Source organism: Lagenorhynchus albirostris, chromosome 1, assembly GCF_949774975.1.
Source record: "Lagenorhynchus albirostris chromosome 1, mLagAlb1.1, whole genome shotgun sequence".
In the NCBI taxonomy this organism is placed as follows: domain Eukaryota; kingdom Metazoa; phylum Chordata; class Mammalia; order Artiodactyla; family Delphinidae; genus Lagenorhynchus; species Lagenorhynchus albirostris.
The window spans coordinates 76,899,758-76,921,261 of NC_083095.1; the positions used below are offsets into that span (position 1 = coordinate 76,899,758).

General features: G+C 38.4%; 1 protein-coding gene and 1 pseudogene across 2 annotated transcripts in view; one reads left to right on the forward strand and one right to left on the reverse strand.

The window, feature by feature from the left end:
* SLC12A6 (solute carrier family 12 member 6) overlaps positions 1–21,504 on the forward strand; it is an 85,220-nt gene that overhangs the window by 53,612 nt on the left and 10,104 nt on the right. For both annotated transcript variants that reach the window (XM_060146846.1, XM_060146853.1), the window contains exons 3-16: positions 3,933–4,027; positions 5,048–5,179; positions 5,949–6,095; positions 7,476–7,530; positions 8,019–8,149; positions 9,161–9,402; positions 11,499–11,713; positions 12,659–12,817; positions 12,995–13,093; positions 13,365–13,422; positions 16,241–16,415; positions 16,716–16,834; positions 18,051–18,149; positions 20,578–20,697. In XM_060146846.1, coding sequence (XP_060002829.1) covers positions 3,933–4,027; positions 5,048–5,179; positions 5,949–6,095; positions 7,476–7,530; positions 8,019–8,149; positions 9,161–9,402; positions 11,499–11,713; positions 12,659–12,817; positions 12,995–13,093; positions 13,365–13,422; positions 16,241–16,415; positions 16,716–16,834; positions 18,051–18,149; positions 20,578–20,697 — 1,846 coding nt within the window. The remainder of the gene's footprint in view (positions 1–3,932; positions 4,028–5,047; positions 5,180–5,948; positions 6,096–7,475; positions 7,531–8,018; positions 8,150–9,160; positions 9,403–11,498; positions 11,714–12,658; positions 12,818–12,994; positions 13,094–13,364; positions 13,423–16,240; positions 16,416–16,715; positions 16,835–18,050; positions 18,150–20,577; positions 20,698–21,504) is intronic.
* LOC132504993 (U4 spliceosomal RNA) lies at positions 9,891–10,021 on the reverse strand (annotated as a pseudogene).

Sequence of the window (21,504 nt, forward strand, 5' to 3'; positions counted from 1 at the left end):
GTTCAGTCTGTATATATCAATTGCTAAGGTCCATAGACTTGACTATTAAGAAGACAGATTGTCAAATTTTTAAAAACACAGCTACTTGCTGTTTACAAGAGATCCACCTAAGGCATAAGGACCCAGGAAAAATGGAAAGTTGAGAGACAGAAAAGGACATTTAACCAAAAGACAGCTGGTATAGTTATCATTATCTTTTTCCTTCCATTGTCTTAGGATTTATTCTCCTTTCTAGCCTCTTAAAATAGGTACATGGCTCATAGAATTTTTATTCTTTTTACTTTGCTAATGTAAAATTTTAAAGCAATGACTTTCCTTTGAAGTGCTACTTTTGTTGCATCATACAAGTCTCAATAGGTAGTGTTTTCATTGCTTTCAATTTTTAAGGATTTTAATCTTTGATCCTTGAATTGTTAAGTAGTGTGTGGGTTTTTTTTAAAATTTCTAACTTCGCAACGTTTTTAAATTTATTTTTTTGTAATTAAATTCTAACTCGTTGTTATACACCAAGATCATGGCTTATATTATACCTGTTTGAAATTTGTTCAGTCTTCAAGATCTAGTACATGATAACTTTCCATATGTAAATTTTCCACGTATGTTTGATTAAAATGTATAGTCTCTAATTTTGCATGCAGAATGCTATCTCTGTTAAGGCCAAGGTTATTCATTGTGTTATTCAGATTTCTTTACCTTTGCTATTTTGTCTGCTTCATCTATCAATTATTGAGAAAAGTATGCTAAAAACCTCCCTGTGTGATGGTAGATTTATTAATTTCTTGGTATAATTCTGTCCCTTTTGCCTCAAATATTTTGAGGCATGGATGGATTGGTGGGTGGACGAATGGATGGGTGGGTGGATATGGCAGGCAGCATTTCTCCCTGTGTGATGGTAGATTTATTAATTTCTTGGTATAATTCTGTCCCTTTCGCCTCAGATATTTTGAGGCATGGATGGATTGGTGGGTGGACGAATGGATGGATGGGTGGACGAATGGATGGGTGGGTGGATACGGTAGGCAGCATTTTTTTTTGGCTGCGCCTCGGCTTGCAGGATCTCAGTTCCCTGACCAGGGATTGAACCCAGGCCACACCAGTGAAAGTGCCAAATCCTAACCACTAGACTGCCAGGGAACTCCCTAGGCAGCCTTTTAGACTGACTCTGTTGATCCTTTCTTCCTGGTATTCATGCCCTGTGTAATCCTCTCTCCTTTGCGTGAGGGCTGGACTTTATGACTCCTTCTAATGATTAGAATATGGCAAAAGTGACGTCATTTTCAAAAAGACTGTGACATCTGTCTTGTACTCCCTCTCTGGCTCTTTGATGGCTTGCTTTGAGGGAATCCAGCTGCCATGCTATAAGCTGCCCTATGGAAAGTCCCATGTGGCAAGGAACTGAGAAAGGCCCTTGACCAACAGCCTGAAAAAACTGATTCCTGCCAACTATGTAAGTAAGGTTGGACGAGGATCTTCCCCAGGCCTTCCAATGAGACCACAGCCATGACAGGAGACTGAAGCAGAGGACCCTGCTAAGCCATGCGCATATTCCTAGCTCCCACTAACTGAGATGATAAGTATGTGTTGTTTAAGCCACTAAACTTAAGAGTAATTTGTTACACAGAAAGAGATAACTATAAACAATAGATGTATGTTTAAAATTTATATACTTTCTTAGTGAATTAAGTCTTCTGTTATATGGTTATCCTCTCATCCCTAATAAAGTTTTTCTCAAAGAAAAATTTATCTGCTAATAATAAAATTGTGTCAGCTTTATTTTGGTTAGTATTTGCCTGATATATCTCTTTCCTTTACTTTCAGCCTTTGTGTGTGCATATTATGTTTCTTGTAAACACTATATGCCTGGATTTTGTTGTTTAATCCAGTGTGTCAATCTTCATGTTTTAACTTGTAAATCTTGTCTGTTTGCCTTATTATAATTATTGGTATTATTGATATATTTGAACTATTCTGTCACCCTAAGTTGTTTGCAGTTTTTTCCACTTTTTGTTTCTTTTTTAATCCCTTACTTAAGAAAAAATGATGTCTATACCCCTGTCCCCCCCAATAAGGGAAATAACATTGATACACTCTCACATCACTCTCTCCTCGGCCCCAGCCCCCATGGTGGTGGTGTTATGTAGAATAGGTCGGTGGCAAAAGGAGGGACTACTCAACAAATGGATTCGGAAGAGCCATCCATTTGCTAACTACATGATCTGACTTCTTCCTATCTCTCCAACCACTCTGTCCTTTCCTAGCTCTATTTCAGCCATGTTATCTATTTTGTTTTATGAATCCATTAAGATTGTTTCTGCTTTAGGCTCTTTTAAAATTGCTGTCCCTCTGCCTGAAAGGCAGGTTTTTCCTGACCACCCTGTGCCAAGGGTATGCTGCAGCCCGCTAGCTCGTACCAGCTCATGAGAGCCAATTACATGCATCTCTCCCCAAAACCACGTTCAGTGACTTCACATTAGTAGTTTGAAATTAGCATGTGTAAGTATTTGCACCACAGAAATTGGCAAATACTATAAATCAGTATATATGTTTTTTAATTCTGGAGAGCCTGCTTACCAGCACCCTAAAGATCTTACCGAAAGTTGTCTGTTCTTCCCATCCCCAGTCATAATCTATCCCAGTACATGGTTCATTTTCTTCACGGAACTTATCACTTTTTTTTTTTTTTTTTGCGGTACGCGGCCTCTCACAGTTGTGGCCTCACCCGTTGCGAAGCACAGGCTCCGAACGCGCAGGCTCAGCGGCCATGGCTCACGGGCCCAGCCGCTCTCCGGCATGTGGGATCTTCCCGGACCGGGGCACGAACCCATGTCCCCTGCATCGGCAGGCGGACTCTCAACCACTGCGCCACCAGGGAAGACCTCATTGCATTATATATTTTTAATGTTCACATTATCCCATTTTTAGCCAGTGAGAACCCCTTCAGATTGACTCTTCTGTCCTTTGACATGACTCAGTTATTTTGATAGCTTGTTGGCTATTTCCCAAGCTCATCTTACATATTTAAGGTTATAGGACTTTAAATTAATTTCTTTAATTTTTGTATTGACCTCTGTTTCTTCAATATTTAAAATCTTAGGGTTTTGGTGGGGGTTTGTTTTTGGACCGCACCGCGCAGCATTCGGGATCTTAGTTCCCCGACCAGGAATCAAGCCTGTGCCCTCTACAGTGGAAGCGCGGAATCTTAACTGTTGTACCACCAGCGAGGGCCCTAAAATCTTCGTTTTTAATGACATTTACACAATTTTTAAAATTTTCTCTCTTTCTCTTCTGCCAGACAATTAGAACTATGTAACTTTTACAATAAAGAACCAAAGTTAAGAAAGCACTCAAACAACAGAAACTCTACTGTTTTAGGGAACCCAACCTCACTCTCTTTTTTTTTTTTTTCCTCATAGCAGGTTCACCAAATTCTTGTGGGGTGCCTCTTTTAACATAAAAAGATAGGTGGCAAATGTTTGTACAAAAATGTCATTTATAAAAGGTCAGATAGCCCTGAAGGCAGAGGGCTTTTATTGCCATTATCCACAGCAACAGTGTGGAAAGTAGCCCTTGTCTAGCACAGTGTTGTACACTGAGCAGGTACTCAGTGACTATTATTTTTTCATCCTAGATTTGGGTGACATTATTAAGGGTAGGGTCTCTATAGGCTAGGATCTTAAACGAATAGTGTTTCTAGAGGTCTTCATATTGTTAAGAAAAGGAATGACCCATGTTTACTTCTTAGAAATTTGCTTTTGCTCCTGTTCAAGAGGGAGTCACATTCTCCAAGCAGTGCTGGTTGAGTTCTGCCATTCTCAGATGAAAATCTGAATATGAAGATGGGTTCTGTTATTACAGGGGGAACATGCAGTTATTTGGTGCTGATGCTTCTTCAGTACCAATGAGGAACTAACTTGATTTACATTTTTTTCCAGATGATGGACATAAGAAAGCTCGAAATGCTTATCTTAACAATTCCAATTATGAAGAAGGAGATGAATATTTTGATAAAAATTTGGCACTCTTTGAGGTAATATTTGGGAGAAAACTAGGGCAGAGATTTCAGGAACAGAAATTTTAAGATTGCTGTTTTCCACCCCATTTAGTTTTAAAATAGTACAGGTTGGATAATTTAATAACTAACTGTTAAAATACAGTACTTACTATAGCTTGTCATTGTAGTTGATTTAATCTATATAATCTAATTATTGCTAATTAATGAATAACCATTTAGTCAAATTTCTATGAAATAAAGAGGAATGTTGACATCACAGGCATGTGGAGAACCTTGCCGTCTAATTTAACTAGTATTTAAATCTCTGTGTTGTAATAATCTACTAACTACAAAATTTTTCAACTCTGTGTTTGGGATGAATGTCATTTACCTTAGAACTACTAACCAAAAATAAGGGTAGGAAGCAGGCTGCTGGATTAAGAGGACCTGAATGTCTCATCTGACTAAGGTAGCATGGACTCTGAGGGGATCTGTGTCCTGGTTGTTGAAAGGAGCCTGGTTTAGTCCAGCACTGCATTGTCTTACATTGGACAATGATTCAAGGGCCACTTTCCTCAGTGTTCCTACTTTTTAAATGATATTTTCTCTTAACTTTCTTCAAGAAAAGTTCTGAGGTGAATATTTGGTTCAGTCACAAAAGATTTGCATTGACCTGGCCATGCTTGGTGCTATAAGTAATAGCTATAAATGTTAGTAGACTGTTAGTAGTACTGTAGTTAAAGATTATGTTATCAGTGTTCTTTATGAGGTTACAATTGTCTGTAGGGGCCAGTGTGGTTTTGTGTTTTCTGTAAAGTTAAGCTATTAGAAAGAATCATAAAGCTTTTCATTTAAGAATTTTATAAGAATGTGTGTAGCCCTGATTACATATTATAATATGGGGGGAGAATAAAGTCTCATTGATAAATTTTCTTAAAATGTTTACCTGTGAAATTTTTTCTTATTTACTTTGCAGTTTTCTGGTAGAGGGATCATTCTGATGCTTATTCCCAGTGTTCTTCAGTATTTCTTTCTTTCTTATTTCTGGCTCTATAGGAAGAAATGGACACCAGACCAAAGGTGTCTTCTCTCCTCAGCCGCTTGGCCAATTACACTAACCTGACACAAGGAGCAAAGGAACATGAAGAGGCAGAGAACATCACTGAAGGGAAAAAGAAGCCCACCAAGGTGAGGCCTTGGAATAACAAGGACAAATAAAAAGAGCCCCATATACAAGAAAGGAGGAAATGTCCAGGGCATCACTCTGTGCTCAAGAACTACTGAACGCTTGGTATATGCCAGGCACGTGAGGGAGTGAGCTGTGTAATTAGTAGCTGGGAGACAGGCATTCCGGGGAGAGGGAATAGCACTTCAAAAGAAAAGTGTCCACACCCATCTACTGATGCCATCTTTCTGTTGTGAAGCTGTTGGGTTTTTCAAAGACCAAATATCAGTTTTTCTCAACATGAAAATATGGAAGAATATTACAAGTAAGCTTTCTGGTTGTTCAGGAGTAAAATGACCCTCAGATGTATTTTATCAACTACGTTTACCAACTACTATGAAAGATTTATGCCAAATTCTGAAGGAATTCCATCAAATCATTATCCTTTTTTTTTTTTTTTAAAGAAAAAGCTATTGGCCTGAAGAACAGAAAATTTTAAGTTGTTGGGAATGCACTTAAAAGTTTATCTGTGATCAGATGCTTATGTAAAAATATGTGGAGAGCTATGTAAAGTTAAAATGTATATCTCTAGGAATAATAAAAAGTATGGTGATAAACATTTGTTAAGATGGAGATTTTATGTGCCTATTTAAAAATACTGCTTAAACATATCATCTCTGCTTTGCAATTAAAATGATAGGGTACAAGTTTTTATATAAAAGTAAAGGGATGAATCATCTCTTCTAGATGGCTACATGATTTTTTTTCTTTTGTCAACATCTTTCTTTCCAGACCCCCCAGATGGGTACTTTCATGGGTGTTTACCTCCCATGTCTACAAAATATTTTTGGAGTGATCCTGTTTCTACGCCTTACATGGGTGGTGGGCACAGCTGGAGTTCTGCAGGCCTTTGCAATTGTCCTTATCTGCTGCTGTTGTGTAAGTCCTGAGTTGGCCCCTGAAGATCACCTGGAACATTGCAAGAGCTCAAGAGTATCATGCTTAACCTATTTGGGCATAAAAGAAAGAATACGTACTGGGGAAAGACTCATGATCTCAACAGGGGAGATTATTTTGATACTAAAATCTAAAGGATTTTCAGTTTTTTAGTGTCAGTTATTCACTGCTTATATCTGTAATATGATGTACTCAAAATTACAAGGAAAGACTTCTGTAGGAAGTAGAAGATACAGTCCTTGACTTCAAAAAATTCAGAATACAAACCATTTGAACTCGATAACACTAGTGTTGTGACAGAAAATATGTTAGAAAATGTGATGTGCTACTCCAGTGTGGTACCAATAAACAAAGCTGGTTGTTGTTTGGGGGTAAGAGGTATTCGTTTTGTTTTGCAGTCTCATCCGTTATCCCTTCCCCAGAAATTGGGGTGTTCTTTCCAGTTCTTCTTTCCATTATACTGAGAACGTTCTGGTCTTCCTTTAATTTAAACTCCTCTTATCTGTGTATCCCAGCCACATCTCTCAATTTTATTGTAAGTTGATAGATTATTATAAAAATTTTTATTTTATTATTAAGCCGTCTACGGACCTCTTTTATTACTATCACCATTATACACTCCCTGTGCTCAACTGAGTGCCATGTAACGCAGGGTAAGCAGACATAGTCCATATCATTAATAACTTAATGGTATCACCATTTTTTCCCCCCGTTTCTTAGTCTTGAAACTTCAGGGCCGTATTTGGCTCCTTGATTGCCTCTCATATCTCATCAGCTATCAAAGCCAGTCAGGTCTCCCTCTGAAATCTCTTTTGTTCAACGCTGTCTTTATATTCCCACTTCTACCACTGCAGTCTTTACCTCTCACTGAACTACCACAATAGCCTACTAACAAGTCACTCTGCCTCCATCTACTTCCTATCTTCAGTCCATTCTGTACTCTGCTGCTATCAGGTAATGTTTTTAAAATACAGTTCTCATGATCTCAGAAGTCTTCGGTGGTTCCCCTTCTTACTGAATATTATTCTTGTTATTGTAGCCAGTCTTTAGTCAGTTTCCAATCTGTTTACCAAGTTTTTAACTAGGAGACCAGGGTGAGATCAGTGGTTCTTAATAGCACCTAACCTACTGATTATGATGTAGGAGTGTTTTAACAGAGTACTCAAGACACCAGTAGTGTGACTAGTGTAGCGTGTTGAAGCACATCTCATTTGCATACCATTTGGTATGACAGGCAACTCCCTCCATAAAAGTAGGTAGAATTAAATATTTGATAAGTGCTCTGAGGTCCACAGATGGGAAAGTAGTACAGAAATGTCGTCTTTATACAGTAACAGTCTTCTCCTTTCTCTTTCTTTACAGACAATGTTGACTGCTATCTCCATGAGTGCCATTGCCACTAATGGAGTGGTGCCAGGTCAGTAGCTAAGGCTGGATTTCAGGGATTGTCATTGATTACTGTATATTTCTACTATAAAGCCAGAGGTGCAAACTTCCAAGGCACAGAATACTATTTAGTTAGTGGCCACAGGCACTAACACTATTTGACTTCAGAATACCTTCTTTTAAAACTCTCTGTATGTTTTAAGCTAGAATCCGTAATTTCTACTGCATTCTTAGCTTCTTTTACTTAGAATATATATTTTATTCATCTATCTCATGCCTGTAGTAAATATCCTCTGATATTTTTCTAAGTAATACTGACAAATTGTGCTGATTTATGTGGAACATTAGATGTGCAGTATGCAGGTTTCATCTTTTACTCCCTACCAGGAAATCTACTTTTTATCATACTCAGGGTTTTCAAAAAGCCTGAAACATTTATCCTTTTTTACGACTTGTTTACATTCCTGTTACTTACATACTTTTTTTTTTATCCTGTTCACCTTCTGTTTTGCCTTTTAGCTGGGGGCTCATACTTTATGATTTCCCGAGCACTGGGCCCAGAGTTTGGTGGGGCTGTTGGCCTCTGCTTTTATCTTGGTACCACATTTGCAGCAGCCATGTATATCCTTGGTGCCATTGAAATTTTTCTGGTGAGTAATGACTTAATTGTGGTCTAAAGTATAGAAAAGATATAGATTTGGATTTATTTTGCCATTGGATATCAAAGCTTCTGAGAAATCAGCTACAGGAATCAATCAAGTGATTGACTGCTAACCTGTTATTGACCTTGTACTGTGAATATGAGTGAGAAAGGTTGAGGGTATCTTTTGCCTGCCTACTCCTTCCCCTCCACCCAATCACCAGCACCCTGCCACCTCAACCAAAAAGTTAAAGTCTCAGAGGCAAGACTTGGGCTAGTGGGGGAAAAATAAAAGAAAGTTTATCTCTTTTGATGTCTTTATCCCAATGAAACAAAACGTTTTTCATTTATTTATTCACTAGGATATATTTCTTACTATTTAAAGTAACGATAGCAGAAGTAGGACTCAAGATAATCATTACAATTATTTTGTATAACACTTTAAATAAATTATTAACACATTCCTTGTTTTTCCATTTGGGAGTGTAAGTATTCAGAATGGCACGTAGACTTTATTTAATTTATTTATTTATTTATTTATTTTTAAATTTTTGGCTGCGTTGGCTCTTCGTTGCAGTGCGCGGGCTTCTCATTGCGGTGGCTTCTCTTGTTGCGGAGCACAGGCTCTAGGCATGCGGGCTTCAGTAGTTGTGCCACGTGAGCTCAGTAGTTGTGGCTCCTGGGCTCTAGAGCGCAGGCTCAGTAGTTGTGGCGCACGGGCTTAGTTGTTCCGCAGCATTTGGGATCTTCCCGGACCAGGGCTTGAACTCATGTCCCCTGCATTAGCAGGAGGATTCTTAACCACTGCACCACCAGGGAAGCCCTGGCATGTAGACTTTAAAAAAAATCCATGATATCTCATTTCTGTAGGCATTTTAGATCGAAATATGAATTAGGCTATGTCTCCAGTCATTTTCTGCCTCAGTTTTGCTTTCCTTCGTGAAAGTAAATGCAAACTACAACAGCCCTTTTATTTGATTATTTTGAAGTGACCTTATTTTCTGCTTCTTTTGCCTAACAGGTATATATTGTCCCCCAAGCTGCCATCTTTCATAGTGACGATGCGCTCAAGGAGTCAGCAGCCATGCTAAATAACATGCGTGTCTACGGCACAGCCTTCTTGGTCCTCATGGTATTGGTGGTATTCATCGGTGTACGCTATGTGAACAAGTTTGCCTCACTCTTTCTGGCCTGTGTCATTGTGTCCATCTTGGCCATCTATGCTGGAGCCATCAAGTCTTCTTTTGCCCCTCCACACTTCCCGTACGTGTCTCTCTGACTAGCCATCATTATTTGGTAGTCATTAACAGTATCTGGTGATGTGATCATTTCAAGTCAGAATCTCACAGTTTCTCTGAGATTTCCCTCTTGGATAAGCCCAGTTAGCATCTGTGCGGGAAGCCTCCCAGCAAATTGTGTCGTGTTGATCCTCTTCTTTGTGTCCCAAGTATAAAACTGGCAGCCATGACAGTCATTTGGATATAGATAGTGGGTTTTTTCAAAACCTCCTGATAATGATTATGCATATTTGAACTATTCATAAAGGCCTTTTCAAACAGCGTAGTTTTGCCAGCAACCTTTATAAAGTATTTAAAGGTTAGATTCCTTTTATTGATGAAGAATCAAGAGATCAAGGAAACCTAGATTCCTACCTAAATATTTATAATTAAATTTTTTGTTCTGCTGTTAGTACAGTAATGGACTTTCTAGTCATAAAATAAAGGGAAATAAATGTCACATCTTTTGCATATATATCTTTCTATATATATATTATATTACATACCATAAGTAGTACAGGTACCTTAAGGTATATTTTTTCAATTAGCAATAATCGCACCTCAGATAAACCTCATTGGCTACGATACTGCCACTGCGCAAAGCTAAGGTATATTTTTTGAAGTAGAAATGGATTTGTACAGATGCGTGACTCACAGGCTCACCTGTTTTCCATTTGACTAGTGGCATAGGGACTAGACGGCACTGAGTGTTGTCTGTCACCTTATTACAGTGACTGTCTTTGAAGAGTCATCCTGATCACTCAGGGATCAAACTCATCAGTCTTATGTTGATTTAACCTGATTACAGAAAAATAGATTTTTGAAGATGAAAAAACAGGTCCATAGAGGTTAAATGACCTGCCCCAAAGTTAATAATTGTCAGAGCAAGAAATTGGATCCTGTGATTTCCTGATTCCCAGTTCAGTGTTTCTTCTGCTATGCTAAATGATGTCAGTAATAGATTCCATCATAAATTTTCAGTCTGGTTGTCTAGGGGCTGCCAAGCAACTGGAGACCCACTTGAAGGCTACATTCTGCCTATATCTTAACTTGGGAAATTCCATTTTGCCTCAAGTTCTCCTTTGATGCTTTTCCTCTTTTATGGTGGGCAAAAGTTCATGATGTGTGGTATTTTTGTTAAAATATTTCAGCAGAACAAGCCAAAAAACCTAGAGGAATGCATGAAACAGTACTGGGAAATGTTGAGAGTTGTTGAAGCTGAGTAATGGGTACATGGCTTATTGCATATGTATGCTATCATTTTGCAGATTTGAAAAGTTGCTTTTTTCCTCCTGAGAGGTATTTTTAACTGTGGGTGTATTATTCCTTTATTCATATTTATATCTCTGGGTGAATGAAAAAAAATAAAATCAGCAGTTTGTATTTGTATTATCCTTAACTACCCTCACCCCTACTGGGTCTGGGCTTAAGTTCAAAAACAGTTTTTTATTAGGCCATAGACGGATGGCCTAATTCTAGCCAAGCTGTCTTCCTTGAAACAGAAGACAGAAGCTCTGACCTTTAGCATAACATTTTCAAGGGAGTTGTTATGAACATAAGGCTTTTTCTTAGGCCAAAGAGAAAGGGGTAGATGTGTGTGTGTGTGTGTGTGTGTGTGTGTGTGTGTGTGTGTGTGTGTGGAAGAAGAACAAATGGACTCTAAGATTCTTTTAAGACCTAACAATTGGTTAATAACCTAAAAATTCTGGAAGATGACTCAGCACAGCGTCTTCAGACAGTTCTTCTATTTGAATTCTGTCACTACTGCCTACCACCTGTATGACCTCGGGCAGACTCCTTTTTCTCCCTAAACTTCAGTTCCTCCATCCACAATGTAGAAATACTAGTACATATTTTGTGAGATCGCTGTAAGGATTACACTGGCAGAAAATGTAAGACACCATTCACAGAGCTAGTCATTATTAGTTCTTTAACCATCTATGACAGTAAAAACTCTTAGAGATGAGATTTTTTTTTTTCTTGAGCATACCTATATACTAACCTGTTTCTAACCTATTTTCTTTTTTAAAATACTTTTTTCCCCTTGCTTCATCTTTCTCCTCCCTGTTTGTTCTCATTTAGGGTCTGCATGCTGGGCAACCGCACCCTTTCATCAAGGCACATTGATATTTGCTCGAAGACCAAGGAAATTAACAACATGACAGTACCGTCAAAGTTATGGGGCTTCTTCTGTAATTCAAGTCAGTTTTTCAATGCCACCTGTGATGAATACTTTGTTCACAATAATGTCACTTCAATCCAGGGCATCCCTGGATTGGCTAGTGGTGTCATTACAGGTGAGTTGGGAGGGTTGGGGACACATTTTTAAAATTTTTCTCTGAGGAGGGCTTTGCCATCTTGTTGAGCCTTTATTTTTATTTTTTGGTCATGCCATGCGACTTGTGGGATCTTAGTTCCCCAACCAGGCGTCGAACCCACACCCCCTGCGGAGACTTAACCACTGGACCTCCAGGGAAGTCCCGAGACTTTGCCATCTTAGACTCATCTATTGTCCATCAATACTGCCACGGTGCCACTTCCCTTCTTAAGTTCAGCACACAGCTCTTAATTCAACATCTTTCTGCTTTTCTGTTAGTGATTTTATCCTTTTTCGGGACTCCCTTGCAGTGTTGTCTGCTAAAATGTACTGCTCTTGAATGCAGAGCTGAGCAAATGACTTTTTAACTTAAGATAATAAAGTATTCTCTGTGTTATTATAAAATTGCCAATGTTTTCCCCACAGTGACAGCTAGAATTATTTTAATGTCATCACATCCACATGTGTGTTTTCCTAACTCATCTAAATTTTTGAAATTCTCCGTAAGTGACTCCTATTTTAACTGTTTGGCCCACAAATTTCTTTGCACGTAAGCAAGTTTACACTTAGATGTTCAAAATAGCATTGATGCCTAATTTTTTTTTAAATAGGTTTTATAAGGCATTTAGCTTTAGTTCGCTTAACTTTTACTAATCTGCATTGGTAAACTTAGCTGCATTTGTATGTACCAAAGTATTTTGTCAAATTACATTTGAACCAGATGAGAAAAGGCATTAGGTTTTTATTTATGTGTGCTTTGTTATATGATATATATGTGCATATATCTGTGCTCATGTAGAAGCAAACATACCCTTAAAAGCTATATAAATGATGAATCTGACTTAGAATGTTGTTGGCTAGAACATTATCTAATTATGTCCTTTCCATAGTGCTGCTGCTTATATACCCTTTTTTCCCACTGCAGAGAATCTTTGGAGTAATTATATACCAAAGGGAGAGATCATTGAAAAGCCCTCAGCCAAATCTTCTGATGTCTTAGGCAGCTTAAACCATGAGTATGTCCTTGTTGACATTACCACCTCTTTCACTCTTCTGGTGGGGATCTTCTTTCCGTCTGTCACAGGTAAGCAGATGGGCTGTTGCCTATTTTACAAACAATCAGACCCAGGGAGTGATTTTCCTTACACGAAACTATATTCTCAGGATTCCCAGATTTGCCTGTAGTCTTTGATAGCAATGTGAATATCAAAAGTGTCCAGGAACTGAAGAAGTTAACTTGTTCTTTTTTCCTTTTCTAAAGGTATCATGGCTGGATCAAACAGATCTGGAGATCTGAAAGATGCGCAAAAGTCTATTCCCATTGGCACTATCCTCGCCATCCTGACTACCTCCTTTGTTTGTATCCTTTTGATGGATCCAGTCTGAGTCTTTGTCATAGGAACAGCCGTAGAACAAGGGTGATCAGTATTTTTATCCTGGTAATAAAGATATCTGCTTTTTACCACCTCACTTCACATCAGATAATCTACCCACCTCATCTCTAAAACTCAAGAAAGAATTTATGAGATAAGTGAATTTAGCCACTCATTTTACTGATAGAAGAAGTTTCCTGAGTGTTTATGTTCATATTAGAAGGTGAACATCAGTTTCCTTGACTCTCAATATCATAGATTTAAGCAATGTTGTCCTTTTTGGTGCATGTATTGAAGGTGTTGTTCTCAGAGACAAGTGAGTAGTTGATTTCTTTGTAACAATCGTGTGTCTATCTTCCATTATGTCTGATCATCCCAAACAGCCCCAAGACAGTTATAAACTCAAAACCCACCTGAGATATATATCACAACTAACAATTAGAAAATACATGTATATAGGTCCCCAAAAGGGAGCTGTATAATAAGGGCCAGTATGTTGTTGTATAAGATGCAGTGGATATAGGACTTCATAAAGCATTGAATTTGTCTGAATAATGAGGACTTTTCTGTACAGTAAAGAGAGCTGTTGGAAAACTAACAGTAAAGGAGGGCAAATCATAAAAAATAAAAATTTAAAAATTGTTTCTAGCATCTCCTCTATGAGACATAAGTGTCTCTGATTGGCATTCTAAATAAAATCTTGAAACTTACTTTCTTCATTTCCTTCATGAAGGCTGCTGAGTGTTTTTCCTTTCATCTGTGAATACACAAAAAAAGAAATGTTTTGCAAGAGATTTCTAGAAAACTCTTCCTCCAAAACCTGCTATATCTCTTCCCTTTTTCCCCATCTTGAGGAATTAATAGCCTTACCATTCATCCCTTTCTCAAAACAGAAACCTAGGTGTCATCCTAGACTTCTTCCATCAATTCCCTCATCCAGTTGGTTTCTAAGCCCTATAAATTTCACCCTTCATTCTTACTAGATCTCATTCTTTCCACTATTTTTATCCCCATCACTCTGTACAGGCCTTCAGGATCTTTTGCCTAGATTATTGTAATACTCTCCCTTTCAGTTTTACTACCTTCTAATCTTTCTTCTACACTGTCACCAGAATGGTTTTTCTAAAACACAAAATTTGATCATAGGACCTTCCTGCTCAGAGCCGGCCAAAGCCCCTTAATGCTCATTACTTCGGTCTTGCCCTCTCTACCTCTTTCTGATCTCATCTCCCACCGTTCCCTCAAAAACTCCCTAAGCTCCAGCCATAACACAGAGTAAATATTGTTGTTTCAACTCTCCATCCAGCCACATATTTGTGGGTTCAATGTTATTTGCTTAGAATGGGTTACTCCCACCTGGCAGACTTATATTCAATCTCTAAGACTAGACTAAGTGTCCTTTATCCTGTGAAGCTTTCCCAGACTCACACAACAGATAACCGCTCCTCCCTTTGTTCAGCCACTCTACTGAACATATTGTATTATTGCACTTAAAATACTGTATTGCAGCTACTTGATTTCATATTTCTGTCCCCTATACTAGATTGAATTCTTTGAGGACAAGAACTCTAATAGATGCTATATAAATATTGTTAACAAAAATAAATAAGTAACACAGTTTATTATTTCTATATGATTGTGATTGAAAATGGGTTTATAGAGCTTTGGTAAATTATAATATAAAAATTATAGAAAGTGTAAATTAGAATACCACTTCAGAAAACTGTTGGACATTATCTCCTAAAGTTGAACATATGCATACCTGATGAGCCAGCAATTCCACTACTAGGTATATCCAACACAAATGCATACATGTGTGCATTAAGAAGTGTGCACAAGGGTTCTTTCAGTGGAATTGTTCTTACGAGGCAAAATCTGGAAATAGTCCAAATGTCCATCCGCAGTAGAATGAATAAATTATGTATTCATGTGATGGAAAACTATACAGCAGCGAAAATTAATGAACCACAGCTATGTACCAAAAGAAAAAAAGAAAAATTTCACAATGTTGAATCAAAGAAACCAAACACAAAACATATATACTGTTTCATTTATATAAAGTTTAAAAACAGGTAAAACTATATAGCATTAAAAATTAGGAGAGTGGGGAGGGAGAAAGAGCTGGTGAGTGGGCATAAGAGAGGATTTTGGGTGCTGGCAGTGTGTTCTGTTTCTTGACTGGATGTTTTACGTGGATGTTTGCTTTGTGAAAATTTATTGAAATATGCATTTAGTTTTTGCACATTTCTTTTGTGTGCGTGATACATTGTAAAAAATCATTAAAACCATAAATAATTAAACAATGAGACGCCATGTTTTACCCATCAAGTTAGCAGTGACTTAAAATTTTAATACTCAGAGCTGGTGTGAAATAGGTATGTGCCGTAAGACATGAACCTTCATCTACTTCCAGTGGGAATAAATCCAGTATACCCTTTCTGGAAAGCACTTTGGTAGTGCTTTGAAATATTTAACGATGTTGAGCCCTTTTGTTGCAGTTATTCCCTCTTAGGAATCTACCATAAGGAAAAAAAATTTGAAATGTGAATGTGGATATGTGCATAAAGATGTCAATCACAGAATTTTCTGTAGTAGAAAATCAACACTAGAGGAATGGATAATGTAAATTATGATAATGTAAAGAAACGTGTAAAAATGTTTATTCATGAGTTTTTCATGACATAGGAAATTGCTTATAAGTTTAAAAAGAATACAGAAGGATAGGTGCAGTGTGGTCTCATCCATGTTTTTAAAAACATAGCAAACACTAAAATATGCAAGGTATGCAAAATGTTAGCAGTTACGTTATGATTATGGATTTCCTTCCTGATTTTTTTGTATTTTTCTATACTTTTACAGTTTTTCTGCAGAGTAGATATTTTGATAATTTGAGGGGGAAAGCTTTAATTAAAGCTTAGATTATTTTCTGGCCCTACAGGTTATTTTCTTTCTTAATATAGGCTACTAGTGCCTTTTGATCAGATCTACCTACGTTTATATTTATTATTATTCATGTCTATCTCAATTTTGATTCTCTAAAAATTATAAATAGAAAAATTGGGGGAATGTCAGTCTAGTTGTTTCGTCTAAACTTATTTCCAGGCCAAATTTCCTCACTCTGATTTCTCTCCCAGGTTTGGGGATGCTGTGAAAGGTAATCTCGTGGTGGGTACCTTATCTTGGCCATCCCCGTGGGTGATTGTTATTGGCTCCTTCTTCTCCACGTGTGGGGCTGGACTTCAGAGTCTCACAGGTGCACCGAGGCTGCTACAGGCTATAGCCAAGGATAACATCATACCCTTTCTGAGGGTGAGTGACCCTGTCCTATGCCCTCTTCCTGTTTTCCCAGGTTTTACAAGAAACAGTGTGATCTTCATAAGGCCTAGGAATTACTGGATCGTATAATATGAAGACGTGGGTTTTTAGCACAAGACCCTCTAAATCTCTAGTATGAGTTTACATGTGAGTGGGGTAAAGGCATTTAAAAGCTACCACAGTTGTAATACTATTATTTTTCAGAGCTGTGAAACTATAGCATAGAGGAATCAGGGAGCATTGACTCAAACCCTCCCCACACTCCTGTGTCTGATATTTCCCTTCTATGTACAGGTGTTTGGTCACAGCAAAGCCAATGGGGAACCTACCTGGGCTTTACTTCTAACTGCTGTCATTGCAGAGCTGGGAATCCTTATTGCCTCCCTGGATCTTGTGGCCCCAATTCTTTCCATGTAAGAGCCAGTTATTCTTTTCACTTACTCTTGCTTATGTGATGTATAATACATGTTGATTTCCATCAGGCATGTGAGAGTAGTGATAACAGAGAGAACCAAGTATAGGTGTAACTTCACCTAAATAATAAATATTCCTGAGACTTTTCATGTAAGGCTAACTTCATAAGTTGTCATGGTTTCTTTCTACCTGCATAACTTCAAAAGTTCTTTGCCTTCATTTCTGATTCGTTATCAACTGATTGTAGCTTTTACTACTAGTCATTCAACTTATTGACTTATTGATGACTTACTACCTCCCTGGCACTGGGCAGTATGCTGAGAATAAGCATAAGGTGGCTGAGACACAACCTCAGAGAATTGGTGGTAGATAGATAAAGAAACCAGTGATCCCTGTCTAGTGTGATGAGTACTGTGGTCAAGGTGAATACTGAGCACTATATGAGCTCCAAAGACTGAGACTCAGGAAAGGTTTTCTGGAAGAAGTGACACTTGTATCTTGAAGGATTGCTAATCAGTGAAGGGGTCAAAGAGATCCCAGGCAGGGAACGTGTGTGAAGGAACCGAGAGATGAAATAGTGCAGCACATCTGGAGAAGCGAAGGTTTGGCTTTGATCGAGTGGGAGGTTGCGGGTTGGAGAGGTGCAGAGCGGGGAAATAGGTAGAGCCAGATCACAAAGGACCTGGAACTTCTACCTGAAAGTAGTGGGTAATCCTTTGAGAACAAAATTATCATGTTTCTGTTTCATAATGATCAATTCAGTATAAAAGAGAGGTTAGAAGGAGGCCAAAATTGAGCTGGGAGTGCCAGCTGGAAGCTTATTTCACTAATCCAACAAAGAAGAAATGAGAGCCTCAACTATGCTCATAGAAGTAGAGGTGGAAAGGAGGGGGGAAAAGTTTAGAGATTTGTAAATAGGTAGAATCCATAGGACTTGATAAGTGAATTTGGAACAAGGTTGAGTAGTGAAGAGGAAACCGGGATTGTCCCAAGAAGAACTGGGTAAAGAGTGGTCGTGTCTTTCACTGAGAGAGAACTGCGGAGGTTGAGCAGGTTTGCGTGGAGGTTAAGTTCCTCTACACCCTAGTCTTAATTAAACGCTAGTGGCCTAGAACAAAGGCTTAAATATAGCGAATCTCTCTAGTTATCTAAAGTAACCTTTGAAGAATTATTTTACAGTAGTAATCATTCCTCTTACTTATTTTATTCTGCCAGGTTTTTTCTCATGTGTTACCTCTTCGTGAACTTGGCATGTGCCTTGCAAACATTACTTCGAACACCCAATTGGAGACCCCGGTTCCGCTACTACCACTGGTGAGTCAGCTTTTTTTTCTTCTTCTTCCCCACATTTGGAGAGAACCCATCATTGAACTAGAAAACTAGGAGATTCTGAGTTCTCGATACAATTTTTTCTTGGTCACCCATTTCCTACTGTCTGTTGCAACTTCCAGTGCTCACATGAACTTCCACCATCCTACTGTGGTTTTTTTTTATATATGGTTTTATAATAACTTATAATACCCACTTGAGAATAAAGATCAAAACTGTGAAATAAATACTTCCAGGCTGCTGTGTTCTTCAGGTTAAAACAACCTACCCTTTGCATATCTGATTGCCTGTTTCCCTCTTAGCTAAGCACTGGGCTTCATTTCTTTCCATTTATCCTCGTATTCGCATCAGTTTTCATCAGTTTTGATTCTCAGACTCCCTTCCTTAATGTGATTTTATTTAGTAGTTAAGAGCATGAGGGGACTTCCCTGGTGGTCCAGTGGTTAAGACTCCACACTCCTGATGCAGGGGGCCCGGGTTCGATCCCTGGTCGGGGAACTAAGATCCCACACACCTCAACTATTGAGTCTGCGTGCTCTAGAGCCCATGTGCCGCAACTACAGATGCCTGCGTGCCGCAACGAAGACCCAGCCCAGCCAAAATTAATTAATTGATTAATTTTTTAAAAAAAAATTTAAAGAAAGGAGTATGAGCTATGGAGTCAGATGACCTGAGTTCAAGTGTCAGCTCTACTATTTCCTAGTTTGTAACTTTCAACAAAGCACATAACCACATAAAATTTCATTTTATTCATTTGTAAAATGGGACTAATAGTATTATCTATCTCATAGGGTTGTTTTGAGATAATGTAAAGTGCTGAGCACAGTGCCTGTACACTGTGCAGGTACACAGTGAAGCTCTCAATGAAATGTTGCTACAGCTGCTGCTGTTGTGTTCACGTCTCCTCAGTCCTAAAGGAGCCACCACGTTTTTAGCTACCATCCCATTTCTTTCCATTTCTTTTCTGTCACAGCTAGAGGTTCTTTAATATGCCCTGTATGTACCTGTTGCTCCATTCCTCTTTGCTGACTTTTTCCTTGATCCCTTTCTAGTTTCACTTACCAGTGGTGGGTAGTGATGTAACCTTTATCTGGCACAAATTTAGATCTTCAACTGATCTTAACACCTCTAGTCCTCCTTCTAGCTTTAACTTTAGTTAAAAGTTCATTATGGGCCTTCCCTGGTGGTGCAGTGGTTGAGAGTCCGCCTGCCGATGCAGGGGGCACGGGTTCGTGCCCCGGTCCGGGAAGATCCCACATGCCGCGGAGCGGCTGGGTCCGTGAGCCATGGCCGCTGAGCCTGCGCGTCCGGAGCCTGTGCTCCGCAAAGTGAGAGGCCACAACAGTGAGAGGCCCGCATACTGCAAAAAAAAAAAAAGTTCATTCTGAACTTTTTTGTGTTACTATTTTGCTTTTGTTACTTTTTCTCTTTCTCTTTACACTCTATATTTTCATTCATTAGATCCTAATTTTCTCCAGATTAACAACTGTTCTATTTGTTCTTTGAGATTTGTCATACAACTAAGTTCATTCTGTACAGAAAACAACTTCAGTAAGCATAGTTGTCTACCTATTTGATCAAAACAAGAATTTCGTTATTTTCTTCCATGTTCCTTATGTAAAGTAAAGAAACTAATGGGAGATTTTTCCCAGTGGGTTCTGCAGTTGTGTTAATAAATGTTCATGAAGTTTTTAGTCATATTCACGTGAAATACTTTTTTAAAAAAGATCAAAGAGTTATTAATAATTTTGACTACACATCCCATCTTTGCTTTCCCATGTAGGTATTAATTGTCCTCATAACTACAGATGACTTTCATAGCATCCCTATTCATTTATATGTTCTTCCAGCAATGGGAAACATCAGCACTAAGGGTGGTTCAGGACTCAGTGCAGATCTATTGATTGTTGCCAGTCCATGATAAGACAACTATAAAAACTGAGAAAAAGCATTTAGAAACTTTATAGCAATTTGACATTGTCACAACATCCAAGCCTATAATAGTTTTTCTAGTAATTCTTTTTTTTTTTATTTTTAAAATTTTTTTATTTTTTGCGGTACGCGGGCCTCTCACTGTTGTGGCCTCTCCCGTTGTGGAGCACGGGCTCCGGACGCGCAGGCTCAGCGGCCATGGCTCACGGGCCCAGCCGCTCCGCGGCATGCGGGATCCTCCTGGACCGGGGCACGAACCCGTGTCCCCTGCATCGGCAGGCGGACTCTCAACCACTGCACCACCAGGGAAGCCCTAGTAATTCATTTTTTATTGCATTTTACAGAAGTTCTATCTGCAACATATTGGAATTTTTAAAAATAATAATTTCTCATCAGTTTAAGAAGCACCTTTGGCACAGACTTCTTTTGCAGCTGCTTAGAAACACATTTAAAAAAATTCTTTTTGTTTTTAATTTTCTAGGGCCCTCTCTTTCATGGGAATGAGTATCTGTCTGGCTCTGATGTTTATTTCTTCCTGGTATTATGCCATCGTAGCTATGGTAATAGCTGGTATGATCTACAAGTACATCGAGTACCAAGGGTAAGTCTGGATATACAACCTTGATTGCTGCTAAAACTATCGAAACTGGCTAGTTTGGTTAGAGCCAGCCTGGTGAAAATTGCATTAGGGATCCAGGAAACTTCATTCATCTGTACCCAAATTTTGTACCCCTAATTCTCTTAGTCACCTTACAGACATAAGCCATTGATCATAAAGGGAACCTGTTGAGAAAGTATGAATGGATCAGGGAAAAGATAACTAAAAGGATGTACTGAAATAGTAATGATAGTGTTAAAGTATACTTTGCCGTACAGCAGAAACTAATACAACATTGTAAATCAACTATACTCCAATAGAAATAAAAAAAAAAAAATAGCCAACAAGGACCTACTGTATAGCACAGGGAACTCTGCTCAATACTCGTATATGTATAACTGAATCACTTTGCTGTACACCTGAAACTAACCCAACATTGTTACCAACTATACTCCAGTACAAAATTTAAATTAAAAAACAAAGTATAACACAAATATAAATATTCTTGCTTATCTCTTCAGGCAAGGAATTGTGTCTGAAATGGAAAATAAATTAGTCCTGAATTACTTTGTAACAACTAAGACTTCACTAACAACGTCCCAAAATTAGGAATAAATAACACTCTGATCTAGAAGATTACATTGAGTTTTGCTTTCTCTGCAATTATTTTTGAAATAATTTAAACTTGGGATCTGTAGTAATTTCCTAATCCAAATTGCTATTTTACATTATTGCTTTTGAATAGTTACATCGCAGGACAAGTTAAGTGACCCTTCCAGCCTTTATTCTGAACGGCTGTGTAGTGCAGTG